Here is a 14,020-nt window from a genome sequence, read left to right on the forward strand (position 1 = left end):
TCGTGTCAGATATGAGAATAGCTGTTCCTGGCCTTTTTTTGTGGGCCATTGGCTTGTATGATAGTTCCATTGTTTCACTTTAAGTCTGTGTTTGTCTTGTTGAGTTAGGTGAGTTTCCTGTAGACATCATATTGTTGGGTTGTATTTTCTGATCCATCTTCCTACTCTGTGTCTTTTAATAGGTGAATTCAGGCCATTGACATTTATTGATATCAAATATTGAAGATATTTTAATGCCATTCTTGGAGAGTTTTAGAGTGTTGTGATATATGTACTATCTATGGTGGTCTGACTGTTTATAGAAGACCTTTCAGAACTTCTTTCAGGGAAGGCTCTGTTACCCGCCCGAGAAGCTAGCCTGGTTTAAACAACACCAGGTGGTCTCCTTTGGTATTCCTAGTTGATCCAGGAGAGGAGAGAAAGAGATCTCTATTTGTACTAATTCTAAGTACTCTTTATAAATTTATTTAAATGAAAATGTCCACAGGGGACCAGTGGTAGAGCACCTGGTTGAGTGCTCCTGTTATAATGTGCAAGTCCTGGGTTCAAGCCCCTGGTCCCCACCTGCAGGGGGAAAGCTTTGCTAGTGGTGAAGTGGTGCTGTAGGTGTCTGTCTGTCTTTATCTCCCCCTTTCTCTCAAATTCTGGCTGTCTCTATCCAATTAATAAAGATAATAAAAATTAGAAAAATACCCACAGTAAAATCAACACACACACACACACACACACACACATTTTTTTTTTTTTTTAAACCAGAGCATTGCTCAGGTCTGGTTTATGGTGGTGTGGGGGGATTAAACCTGAGAATTTGGAGTTTTAGGCATGAGTCTCTTTGCATAACCATTATGATGGCAAACGCTAGAAGAAGAACCATTATGATATATATATCTATGAGGGTGATTGCTGGGGCTCTGAACTTGCATGATGAATCCACTGCCCGAGTCTATTCTCCCTCCCCTTTTTATTTGATAGGACAGAAAGAAACTCAGAGAGAGATGTAGATTGAGAATAAGAGAGACAGAGAGATGCCTGTAGCACTGCTCTACCACTTGTGAAAGTCTCCTTGCAGGGGGTGGTGGGCGTGGTGGTAGTGGTGGTGGTGTGTGTGTTGGGTGGAGGGGTGTAGAATGGTTGTGATCTGTGTGTGTTCTACAAGGTGAACCACAATCCAGCCCCTAATATATAGTTTCCAAAGTAGCAACCAAACAAGTTCTAATGTGACTAACCCTATCATTCTGAAAATAATTTTTTCTCATATTACAAGGTATTTTGTGATACAATTTATGGAAACAGCTACTAAGTAGCCTCTGAGTGTTGCTATTATGTAGCTTATGGTGGTAATGACTGAAAGTAAGCTTTGTGAAGAGTTTCATCAAAGTAAATCTTTAAAAAACAACAAAATCTAGAAAACAAAATTGTTTTTCTCTGGTTATGGATTGAGGTGAGATTAGGCATCCAGAAGGCGGAGCCTTAGGTGTTGCCTAGTCCTTCACTCCAGCCCTCTGGGCCCTTTCAATCTCCTCTCAGGGTCTGGCAGCGGGGAGTTCTACGCAGGCGCCTTGGGCTCATGCGCAGCCAGTGCCCTGCTCTGCTTGTTTTTACTTCCTTCTCTCCAGAGCTGCATCCGGGTCGCTGCTTTCTCTTTTGTCTCAGGCATTCGGCCTCAGACTGTAGATTCGGAGTCTTTTGTTGTTTCTGGTGCAGGCTAATAAAGTTTTTCTTTCCATTTCTATCGATTTTAACGGAGGGAGGGGGAAATCAGATCCCTAGGGCCTCCGGGTTGGCGGCGCTGCCTGGGCCGGAGTGCGCCTCCGGCGGGGGAGCCGCGCGGCCGAGGGCTCTGGCCGCCCAGGCGAGGACGGGGAAGGGAAGGGGCGGGCGGACGGCCCGCGGGACTGCTCCTGGGGGGCGCCCCAGGTCCGGTAGGCGGCGCCGTTTTAAAATAGCGTCTTTGGACTGGCTTCTGCGGTCCCAGTCCCCGACCTCGGCGCAGCTCGGGCTCTAGCAGCTTCTCCCTAGGTTTCTTCCAAACGACCAGTACACGGATTCCTTAGTAAGTGTGTCGGATGCCTTCGCGGGGAGCAGGGTCCATCGCAGCCCTTCTGGAGGCCGGGGCCAGCGGGAACAGGATGGGATCGGGGCCGGGGGGGTCCTGCGGGAGGCCAGGTCCTCCGTGGGCGCTTCTCTTCCCACGGCTCGCGGGAATGAACCCAGCTTCTTTTGTTTCCTGGGGCATTGCACTTAATGGTGTCTAAATGAGGGGCTAAATTCAATGGGCAGAAACATTGCAAACCAGTTAGCTTCGATTGTTGACCTGTTCTGGGTTGGGGTTGGGGGGGGGGTTGCGGTCACTTTGGCCGCTATGGAGCTGGAGCTGCCCTTGGGGCAACCCTACCCTTCCTAGTTAGCATCTCAACCCCAACATTACTTCTTTGGTTTGTTGAGAACTGCATTACACAAAAATTCTCTGCTCGAGGCCATGTGTTTCAGACCCCAGCACAATTCTCTCCTAGTGCCTGGTGTAATTATGAATGACGATATAATTTTTTTCCCCCCTTCACAGTGGATCGCAGTTCCAAGAGGAGGCAGGTGAAGCCTTTGGCAGCTTCTCTGCTAGAAGCTCTCGATTATGATAGTTCAGATGACAGTGATTTTAAAGTTGGCGATGCCTCAGGTAAATGTTTCCTTCTACCCTATTCCCAGCTTTCTGTAGTTGGGCTTATTTTCAGATTTTTTTTTTTTGCCAAGGTTTTGATTAACATGGCACTTTAAAGTTAAAGCATATAGGCCTCGTTTATTTTATTTAATTTCTTATGTTTTACCTAGATCCAATCATTTCTGTTTTTGTGGATACTTAGAAAAATTTGAAAAAAGAAGGAATTATTCCTAAAATGCAAAAGCATTTTCTCTGTTCTATACCTTAAGAAACTTTTTATGTTTATTTCATGGATAGAGAGGCAAACATTGTAATATCCTCAAGTAAATAATGGGACCAATGCCAGCCATTAGCAGAGTTTCATTCTTTTCCCTTCTTTTCAGGTCCTTTTGAGGGGAGTTTTGCTTTTTGTTGATTACTTTTTTGTACCAGAATAAAATTGACTATTACGAAAAGTTGGATTTTCTAGTAGGTGGTGGACTTTGTGGATTGGGCCTTTCAAAAATCTCTTTTGATATAAAACATGCACACTTGCTTATCATTTGTGATTTTGAAAAAGCAAGTTTTTAGAAGTCATATCCTAAAGAAGTCAGAAAAAGTTTGGTCTTTTGTATCTTCTGTTTATCATAAACTATAATAAACCCCCAATGTATATAGTTAAAATTGCAAGACTGAGCATCATAGAAAATGTTTAACTATTCTAATATTAAAGTGCTAATAGACACAGTGAACAGTAAAAGCTACTTATAATTTTGTCGAAAATATAAACAAAAAGAGAAATAAAATGTCTTCCAGTTTAATCCAAGTAATACTTCCAGAGTGTTGGCGTTTGTAGTTATATCTTAGTTCTGTCCTCTTTTTTTTTTTTCCGTTAAGGATGGTAGGAAGGGCTTCAGTTAGGTTGTGTCATATTACTTTTATCACAACTTTTCCCCTCCCTTTTGTTGTCACTGGTGTTTATTGTTGCAGTTATTTTGTTATTGCTGTCATTGTTGTTGGATAGGACAGAGAAATCGAGCGAGGAGGGGAAGACAGAGAGGGAGAGAGAAAGACACCTGCAGACCTGCTTCACAATTTGTGAAGTGACTCCCTTGCAGGTGGGGAGCTGGGGGCTCCAACCGGGTACCTTACGCAGGTTCTTGAGCTTCGCACCAAGTGCACTTAACCCGCTGCGCTACCACTCGACCCCCTTATCACTCTTTTTAATAGTAGCAGGAAGCAGAATTTGCAATGTGACTTACTGAAACTTTCTGTCTCCATAAACATTTAATTTTTATAGTATCTCAGTGAAGCAACACTCTTACAGATAACTGAGGGTCTGAGTTGAAATGATTTGTATACCACAGCAATGAATCTAATCAGTATCTGCTGACTAAGGTTTATAGTCTTTCACCACAAAATATCTTAAAAGTAGGTAGTTTCATTCAATTTAGCATAAATCTATTTGGATATTGTGGTGACTGATTGAAGCCACTCCTAGCTCTTTCATCTTCCATTGAGTAAATTCACAGATGTTTTGGTACTTAGAATAGAAAGAAAGGGGAAAGAATAGAGACAAAATCCAGAACTTTCATTTGCCTTGATGAAAACCTGTGTAGTTAAACATATTGTTGTCTAGAATGTAGTTCTCATTTTTATGGTTGAAGTCTTAAACTGTGACAAAAATATTTGAATGTCCTGGGAAAAACCCAAAGCTTATTCTTAAAAAGTATTCTAAAGCTATTTTTGTGATAATAGGGCCCGTCTTTATAAATATTTTTTTTCTTTTTAGCTTAAAGATATGAAGTTATTTACACATATCAAGTTTCCTTACAAAAGTTAAAACAACTTAGTGTTACAGTGTACTTTCTCAAAATAGTTAATGGAATCAAGCTAAGTAGAGATTCCTGGACCTTGTTCAGTCTGCATCAGCTGATGGAAATTATCTAATGATTTTTTTTTAAAGATTTATTTATTTATTAATGAGAAACATAGGAGAAGAGAGAAAGAGCTAGACATCACTCTGGTACATGTGCTGCCAGGGGTTGAACTCAGGACCTCATGCTTGAGAGTCCGATGCTTTATTCACTGATTTTTAAAGGTGGTAGGATAATTGTTTTTAGACTGATAATCTGGAAAAAAAATAAGTATTGGTCTTAAAAACGAAAATACATTATCTCTTTTGTTGTAATACTTAGACTGTTGTACTTAGAATTTACTTCCCAGTTTCCTGGCTAGCTACGGTTACAAACTTATTTTTGTGATTTTTGATATTTTGTGGAAGAAGAAATATAGTAACTTTGATTGATAATTTTGTTTACAATAGCTAATAGAAATTAAGCTGTGCTTTCCCTCTGAGTTAAATTGAATTGGCATTTCCATACCTGAGATTGGTTAATTCTCGATATCAGGGCTTTCTTTTTGGATACTTTTTCTTCTCTGCCTGACATTATTGGATTAAGACAGATTTAGATTAAACAAAAGGAGAAGTAAATCTCTTCCAATTTTATCCCTGTAACATCATAAATTTTCAAACATGTTAAAGTTGTGGAGACAACAAAAGTAGGATTAATTTAGGGATTAAGAAGTAGTAACCAAACAGTCGTTTGACCATAGCCTCTTTGAAAACATTCTCTAAATTTTATTTATTGAGTTTATTTATTGACTTTCTTAGAACTTAATGTTTAAATCTTTAGGTTTGTTGGCCTCAATTTGTTACCTAAGTTCTGTGGATCACTTTTCTTCAAATTTCATTCAATCATCTTTTATTTTTGTACTTAGTTTTCTTAATGCCACCAGGATTATTGCTAGGGTTCTGTGACATTGCTCCTAGTGGTCATTCCCCCCCTTTTTTTTCTTCTTTCTATTTTATAGGCTAGGACTCTAGAAATTGAGGAGGGTAAGAGAGAGAGAGAGAGGGAGAGCAAAAGATAGATACCAGCAAATCTGCTTTACTACTCATGAAGCATCCCCATCACAGATGGGGAGCAGGGGCTTGATACCTGGCTTTGCACCTGGTAATATTTGCACTTAACTGGGTGTGTCACCACTCAGCCCCCAAATAATTTTTTATTATTGATTTCACATTGGCTTTCAAAACTGTGATTTCAGGGATACAGTCGCACACCTACAAGTGTGTGTGTGCGCGCGCACACACACACGTGTATGTATAGCTTTCTATATGTTCATTTTGAAATCTGAAATTATGATTAAAATTTCATACGTGTGTTTGCAAGAATGAATAAGATGATAATGGAAGTTCACTATTTGCAATGCTTTTGCAGATAAACAATGATTTTGTGCTTAAAGTGATTAAAGAAAATAGTATTGCTGAAGATGATTTGTCTAGTAGGTGATTATTGACAGTTAAATAATAATGACCCTACCTTCAGAAAATTATGAACAGAAAATAATTTATCTTTTACTTTAATGTGACAGTTGAGTGTATACCTCTTTGTTTTTGAACTAAGGTCAGTCAATTTTAAATTAAGTAGTCTTAAAATGGGTGTAAGTGCATTAGAACTGTGGAGATAACCATGAAGTCATATGTGAAAATGTTAGTTGGAACCAGGTGGAATTACTAGTTTGATAGTCTGAAACAGTAACACCTTACCATTTTCATGCTATTTAGTAATTTGCTATGTAAATGGAATATTTTAAAAGATGACTATAGAGAATACTTCCATTAACCAAGACAAAATAGTAATGACCTGTCCTTTCAGCCCCCCTGTAAAGTAAAATGGGTAACTTTGTATGTTGAGCCATAGTTTAGTTAGGCCAAATTGTCAGAAGATAAATGTAAAAATATGACTGTTTTGCTTTTGTAGTATATTGTGCTTAATTTGACTTTAGCTATCTGCAGTTTTGTTTGAAAGCACTTTGGGCCCAGGAGATGGATCACGGGGTAACACATATACCTGTCCATGTCTGAGGCCTTGATTCAATATCTGAACACAAAGGGCAGAACCTAAGGTGATGATATGAAACCTGCTTTGGTGTCTCTCCCTGCATGCTTCTCTTTCTTTCCCTTATCTCTTTCTTTAAAGAAAAACAAACCAAAATAGTGGGCTGGGGAGGTGACTAAGGGAAATTGCACAGGTGTGATCTTGGGTTCTTTTCTCAGCAGCGCATAAAAAAAAAAAAATTAAATACAGCAGTGAAAACACTTTGCTGAATGTTAATGGTGAATTCACAAATACATAATATTATTAGAATAACTAAATAATAGGTAATGTAAAGCAAAATTGTGTAGTTGAAAGTCTTTCAAAGATGATTGAACTGATAGTACTAGATTGATCTTGATCTAGAACAGCTTATTAATTGACATAAGAATTGAGCTAGGTACTGAAAGAAAACCGGTTTAGGTGGTGAAATGTTAAGTGTTAAAAGTTCAGCAGCTAGAAAGTGTTACTTATATTTTGGGAAGAGATAAGCCTGGGAAAGAGAATGAGCTTAAATTGAGCCTTTTTATGAGAGACCAGCAATTCTCAACTATCACACTACTAGCAAGTTGCTAAATGCCAACTACCTTGATTTAACTGAATAGAATCAAGGAATTTCAATTATTTTATTTTATTTTTTTTATTGCCACCAGGATTATTGCTGGGACTTAGTGCTGGGAATCTACTCCTCCTAGTGGCCATTTTTTCCTTTTTTATTTGATAGGACAGAGAGAAATTGAGAATGGAGGAGGGATAGAGAAAGAGGGAGAGAAAGCTATTTGCAGACCTGCTATTTGCAGACCTGCTTCACTGCTTGGGAAGTATCTTCCCTGCAGATAGGGAGGGAACAGAGGCTCAGACTTGGATCTTTACAAATGGTAGTGTGTGTGCCCAAACAGGTGCACCACTGCCCAGCCATGGATTTCAATTTTGAATATTTCTTTGGTGTAATTTTTTTTTTGTTATAGAGTTAGAACTAACTGTACCATTTATAGCTAAGTGTTTGGCTTATTTTTCTATTTTTTTCATAGGGCATATGAGTGATGCTTTGTGGACATTATATAGAGTTACAATTTAAATTTGTAGTAATAGGACATTTTTCTTTGCAGCAAAGTACAATTATAGTAGCCAAGAACTCTTGATTTTCTTATCATCATTGTTACCAAGGTATGCTTGTAATTCGTGTTTATCTGTTTCTTAAAGAAGTGATGAGTGACCAGAGGAAATTATTTTTCAGAAATGAAAAAAAGTAAAAACTGATAAATTATGTCATGGTGGGAGACAGTATAGTGGTTGTACAAAAGATTTTCATGTCTGAGGTTCTGAAGTCCCTGGTTCAGTCCTCTCTACCACCATAAGATAAACCAGAGCTGAACAGTGTTCTTTCTGGTGGGGGGGGTGGGGAGGGGAAGAAAAGAAAGAAAAAATGTGATAAATTACTGATCTTGCAATTAATTATGGTTATGTACTAAATTTGATAAAGGAGAATTTTTAGAAAAATATTATGCTCTTATAGCAAACATAAAGCATTGAAAAACTTCGGAATATTATACTCTGTTTAATTTTGATTCCAAAAATAAATTCCTCTACTTTTACAAATAGTTCGTTAGCATTGGAAACAAAACACAATTTCAAATGTCCCTGACATTGTGTAAAATTTGCCAGATAATGTTAAAGTTGAATTGACTTCAATTTTGATCAGGTAGTCATAGTTACTTTCGCTTTCTATCTATGGACTTGCCTTTACTAGTGAAAAACATTAGGAATACTTTTCATATATATATACATATATATATATTTCATATATATATATATATATTTATAAGAGGAGAGAGGAAGAGAGAACGCACATATACCAAAATATCAGAGATCAAATTTGGGACCTCATGCTTGAGATTGTCAAATGCTTTATCCACTGTTCTACCTCCTGGGCCACAGGAGTTTTTTTTTTTTTTTTTGGTACTACTAAAACAGACCACAGGAAAATACCTGTTGTCTATCCCTAGCTTCCTCTTTCTCTTCTCTTACAATATTTACGTTTTGCAAACAGAATATTGTGTCCAAGCCTCTGAGGTCCCAGGCTTATTCCACGCACCACCATAAACAAGAGCTGAAAGAAAAAACCAAATTGAATTTATTTGGATGAGAGCAGAGAGACAAAAGAACACTACTCATCTAGCTTATGATCTTGCAGAGGATTGTATCTGGGATGTCTGTGGCCTTGGGCATTCAAGTTCTGTGCTATAATACAGTGAATTATCTTTCTAGCCCTGAGCTTTCAGTTATGGCCTTGTTAATTTAGTCATTATGTACAGAGATCCTTCTTGACCTTAGAAATAAATGTTTGATCTACTCTACTTATTATTTATTAGATTCTTATCTAAAAATACCTAGAATTATTTTGATTTGTTTTTACTGAAAGTAGGTTTTTTTTTTTGTGAGATCTGGTTTAAGTGTGGTTAGTGGTAAAAAAAAATAATAAAAATTATAATTTTCTTTTTTTAAAAAAAAGTGTCTTTATTTTATGGGGGTATATGCAGTATCAGGAATTGAACCAGAGACTGGCCACATACCTTTAAGTATTGCACTCTGCCTTGTTGAATCACCTCTCTCTATGGGAAGATCAGGTTGTGGTTTTTTTTTTTTTTTTTTAAGGATTTGTAGAAGAGGTGACTAGAAGTCATGTCTTTGTGAATGATTGGGCTGTCTTTGAAATCCAAAAGGCCCACAAAAACTACAGGTATTTCCCAAGTTTAGCATAAACTACTTGTTAAAATTTGAATGGAAGGGTGGTGAAAAAATAGCTCATTTCATAGTGTGCTGCTTAGCTGGGTGCAGGACCAAGGTTTCAGCCTGACCTTCACAGCCTTGAAGGAAGCTTTGGTGCTGTGATGTCACTTTGTGTCTTTCTTCAGAAAAAGAAATCTGACTGAATCTAATAGGAATTTATTTGTAGTCTTCATTTATTACACTTAAAATTATTTTTTTAACTGCAGAGTGTGTTTAAATGTAGGATATTGCCTTAAACCTAACTAGGGGTGATAGTGTAATACTATACATGTGCCATGCTATTCGTCTAAAACCTGAAAAAATATATTTGAATTCTGCAACATGTTGAGAAACATGTTTAAAAATTTTAGACCAGGGATTATAGACATGCATAATACTGCTCTTGTGTTCTGTATAAGATTATTTCAGAAAAGAGTTCTTTTCACAACAGCCCTGAATAAACTGGGTAATTGCATGATTATTTTGACATTGATAATTACATCTGCTGAATGCTAACCTTTTTTATGTGATTGAACTTGCAGGATGGATATATATATGAACTGTGAATTTCTAAAGAACTTTTAATACTGCTGTATCAGTTGGCTAGAATTTTTCTCAATATCTTAGAAGCTGTGTTCATCAGACAGATTGGTTTGTAGTTATCTTTTTTTGTTGTTGTTATGTCTCTGCTTTTGGTATTAGGGTGATACTGGCTTCAGAGAAGGTAGTAGGGTGTATTCCTATATCTTCAATATTTTGGAAGAGCTTAGAAACTATGGGTATTAGCTCTGTAAAGGTTTTGTACAATTCATTTGTAAAAATCATTGGGCCTGGACTTTTAGTGTTGGGAAGATTCTTGATGACTTTCAGTTTCTTTATGATTGGTTTGTTCATATTTTCTAGTTCTTCTTGGTTAAAATTTTAAGGTTATAGAGATTGCTTTTAGAAATTTTTCCATTTCTTCCAGGTTCTCTAGTTTGGTGGGATATAGTTGTTCATAGAAGCCTTGCGTGATACTTTAATTTCTATGGTAACCTCTTTCATTTACAATTCCATTTATTTGAGTCTTCTCTTTCTCTTTTTTAATTTGTGAGTCTGGCCAAGGTTTATTAATTTTGTTCACCATTTTGAAGAACGAGCACTACATTGATCTTTTTTGTGTGTGTCTTTTCAGTGTTATTGATTTTCTCCCTTCCTAGTTTTAAGTATTTCACTCCTGCTTGCTTTAGAGTTCCTTTGTTGTTCATTGAAATCCTTAAGTTGTGTAGCCAGATTGCTTATTAGAGTTTTATCTTGTTTCCTATTGTGTGCCTTTATGGCTATAAATTTCCCTTTCAGTACTGCCTTTACTGTGTCTCAAATATTTTGATAGCTTGAGCCTTCACTTTCATTTGTTTCCAGGGCCATTTTAATGTTTTCCTTAATGTCCTCTTTGACCCAGTAGTTAAGTCTTGTTAAGTTCCCATACTTTGGGACATTTTCCAGTTTTCTGTTTGTTATTGAGTGTTTAATTCCACTGTGGTCTGATGGTTGGGGCGATTTCAGTGCTCATCAATTTGTTGACACTGTCTTTGTGGCTTAACAAATGGTCTATTCTTGACACTGTTCCATGTGAACTCGAAAACAATGCGTATTTAAGTTTCTTGGGGTGAAGGGCTCTGAAAATATCCAGTAGGTCTAGTCTGCCCATCTCTTTGTTTAATTCATCTGCTTGTTTATTAATTCTCTGCCTGGATAATCTGCTTTTTTTTTTTTTTTTTTTTTAGAGAGCAGGGTATTAAAGTCTCCTACTATTGGTATGTTACTGTTGATGTACTTTTATAGCTTTCAGTAGTACATTTTGATGACCACCTCATTTGGGTGCATAGATGTTAATAATTGTTAAATCCTTTTGTACAGGGCTTTTAAGGTGCTTTAGATACCAAATGCTAATGACATGCTAACAATTACTAATTATAGATAATGTTCTTTACTTTTAATGCCCAGCTAATTATAGAGGCTGACTGATTAATTGAAATTAACAAATTTTAAGCTGTTTTATTATTAAATCATGTTACAGGCTATTTGTGCAGAAATTCACTAACCTAGAGATTTTACTGTTGGTGTTGAATAATACTTGGCAAAGTCTAATTAGCTCTCCACTTCCTTTTCCTACTCCACCCCTCATTTTTCCTTGCAAATATTTTAGATTTTTGTTTATTTGATTGGATGTGAAGTTGATTAGGCTGTTACTGAAAAGTATTGATCTGAGAGGGCCTGAATGGTCCTAGGCAGGAGTGGAATAAACTTGCAGGAAAGCTTATTGTCCTCCATGTACTCTTTAATATCCTCATTCTGTTTTTCCAGGGACTACTTTGGCTGTTCATTTCCAAAAAAAATTGTTTGTTGCTGTTTTTTTTTTTAATCATCAATTTCTGTTATCCTAGCAGTGATAATAATTACTGCCTAGACTTTGATATTTTAAGTGACTTTTTTATGAATAATCCTAGTAAGCAGAAAAATTGATAAAATTTTTTGGAACATTTATTTTCTGTGCCATTGTTACTGTACCTTTTCATTTGTATATTTGGTACCTAAAATTGACTGGAATGTGAGTCATTACTTGTGAGTTCTTATGTTTTATGAACGGAAGACACCAATCAAGGAAGAAAAATTTGTTCTGTATTACTTTTTTATTGTATTAGAATAAAAAATAATAATTTTAAAGTTAAGCACATCTGCTTTTAGAAAAATAAGGTGCCAAATATCACATCATTTTTTTATAACACAAAATGGTGTTCTTTTAAAAAAAATTTTAATTTATAGTTGCATATGTTCATCTTCATTAGTACTTTATTGAACTAAAACCATTATACCAACTTCATTGATTTGTTATTTTATCAGATTGGGAATGTCTGCCATTCTTTGACTTAAATTTGTTTATATTGTTTTGCAAGTTATTCACAAATTTTGGTGATTTCATTTGTGTCAGTGTTGTGTGTGTGTGTATGTATATACATATGTGTGGTTTTTTTTTTTCTCATATTTTTAACAGATTCAGAAGGGAGTGGTAATGGAAGTGAAGATCCCTCAAAGGACAGCGGAGAAGGTTCCTGTAGTGATTCTGAAGAAAATATATTAGAGGAGGAACTGAATGAAGATATTAAAGTAAAAGAAGAACAGCTTAAAAATTCTGTGGAGGAAGAAATATTATCATCAGACAAACAGTTAATTAAAATGGAAAAGAAGGAGGAAGAGGAGAATGGAGAAAGACCTAGAAAGAGGAAGGAGAAGGAGAAAGAAAAAGAGAAGGAGAAAGAAAAAATAACAGTATCTGATAATGTGGCTGCTTCTGCTGCTGCCAATACACCAGCCACAAGTCCTCCTGCTGTTAGCACACCTCCTTCTGTCCCCACCACAGCCACTACTACAGAGGAACAAGTCAGTGAGCCAAAAAAGTGGAACCTCCGTCGAAACCGACCACTTTTGGATTTTGTATCCATGGAAGAACTAAATGACATGGATGACTATGACAGTGAAGATGATAATGATTGGCGACCTACTGTAGTAAAAAGAAAGGGAAGGTCTGCATCTCAGAAAGATGGAAGTGATGGAGACAATGAGGATGATGAAGATGAGGGAAGTGGGAGTGATGAGGATGAGAATGATGAAGGCAATGATGAAGATCATAGCAGCCCTGCCAGTGAAGGGGCTTGCAAGAAAAAGAAGAGTAAAGTTCTAAGCAGAAACAGTGCTGATGATGAGGAACTGACCAATGATAGCCTGACATTATCTCAAAGCAAGAGTAATGAGGTAGATCAACCCAATTTTTATATCTGTCTGTCTGGGGAAAAGGGAATTCTTATCTAAACCATTCTATTAGTGGCTTCCTTGAAATACTAATTATATATAATTATGCCAATATGCCAGTGAGCGAATATTCTCACTGTACCATTTAGTCATTTGGTCAACCAGCCTTAATGAGTATCTGCTATTTGTCATCGTTCTCAAGGAGCTCACAATCACTGCCCTCAAGGCACTCACAATCTATATTTAAAGAAAAAAAATTATCTCCATATACTTGGGAAATCATAGTTTCCCCTTCCCAGTTCTTTACTCCTACCCCATTGTTTTGTAGGACTGCTGAAAGTGACTGAGTGGATTATAGAAACTAAGGTCTCCATTCTTTCAATTTAATTATTTTCATAAGAATCTAGATTTTAGAGTAATTTAGAGCAGGGCAACAAACAACTTATTATCTCAGACTTTTGAGATTTATTTTAATAAGTTAATTCCATTACCAGTTGTAGCACCTATTGGCTGACTAGTCACCAGATATTTGCTTTAGCTAATGAGAATAGATACAAACTATAACTTTACATATATTTAATGAATAAGTTCTCTCTGCAAGGAACTAAAACAAAACAAAACAAAACAAAAAATCCCCACACATGTCTTTTACAAAAACATTTCTACATTACTGCAGTAATGACTCATTTCTTCCAGTTGAAGTTCTACTACTGAAAGTTAGGTTTATCCGTTGGGCCTGAGATGAACATTCAAGACTCTTCAGTCAAATCTATTTGTGTCTCTGTCTGTGTGTTTATGTATATGTTTTTCTTCAAGAAAAAGATTGTGTTGTTGTCTTACATGTAGTTGTATTTTGTACATCACATGTACAGCTGTAATACTTCTT

The 14,020-nt window shown here is 36.6% G+C and overlaps 1 protein-coding gene across 7 annotated transcripts in view; it reads left to right on the forward strand.

Moving 5' to 3' along the window:
* The first annotated feature begins 1,612 nt into the window (after positions 1–1,612).
* PHF14 (PHD finger protein 14) overlaps positions 1,613–14,020 on the forward strand; it is a 167,955-nt gene continuing 155,547 nt past the window's right edge. For 3 of the 7 annotated variants that reach the window (XM_060184285.1, XM_016194956.2, XM_060184289.1), the window contains exons 1-3: positions 1,615–2,053; positions 2,564–2,674; positions 12,380–13,137. In XM_060184285.1, coding sequence (XP_060040268.1) covers position 2,053; positions 2,564–2,674; positions 12,380–13,137 — 870 coding nt within the window. In that variant the 5' untranslated portion in view covers positions 1,615–2,052. Of the gene's footprint in view, positions 2,054–2,563; positions 2,675–7,685; positions 7,744–12,379; positions 13,138–14,020 lie in introns of those variants that run through there. The other 4 variants (XM_060184286.1, XM_060184284.1, XM_060184287.1 and 1 more) reach the window with 4 other exon arrangements.

The sequence above is a fragment of the Erinaceus europaeus genome, unplaced genomic scaffold (genome assembly GCF_950295315.1).
Source record: "Erinaceus europaeus unplaced genomic scaffold, mEriEur2.1 scaffold_225, whole genome shotgun sequence".
NCBI classification, from domain to species: domain Eukaryota; kingdom Metazoa; phylum Chordata; class Mammalia; order Eulipotyphla; family Erinaceidae; genus Erinaceus; species Erinaceus europaeus.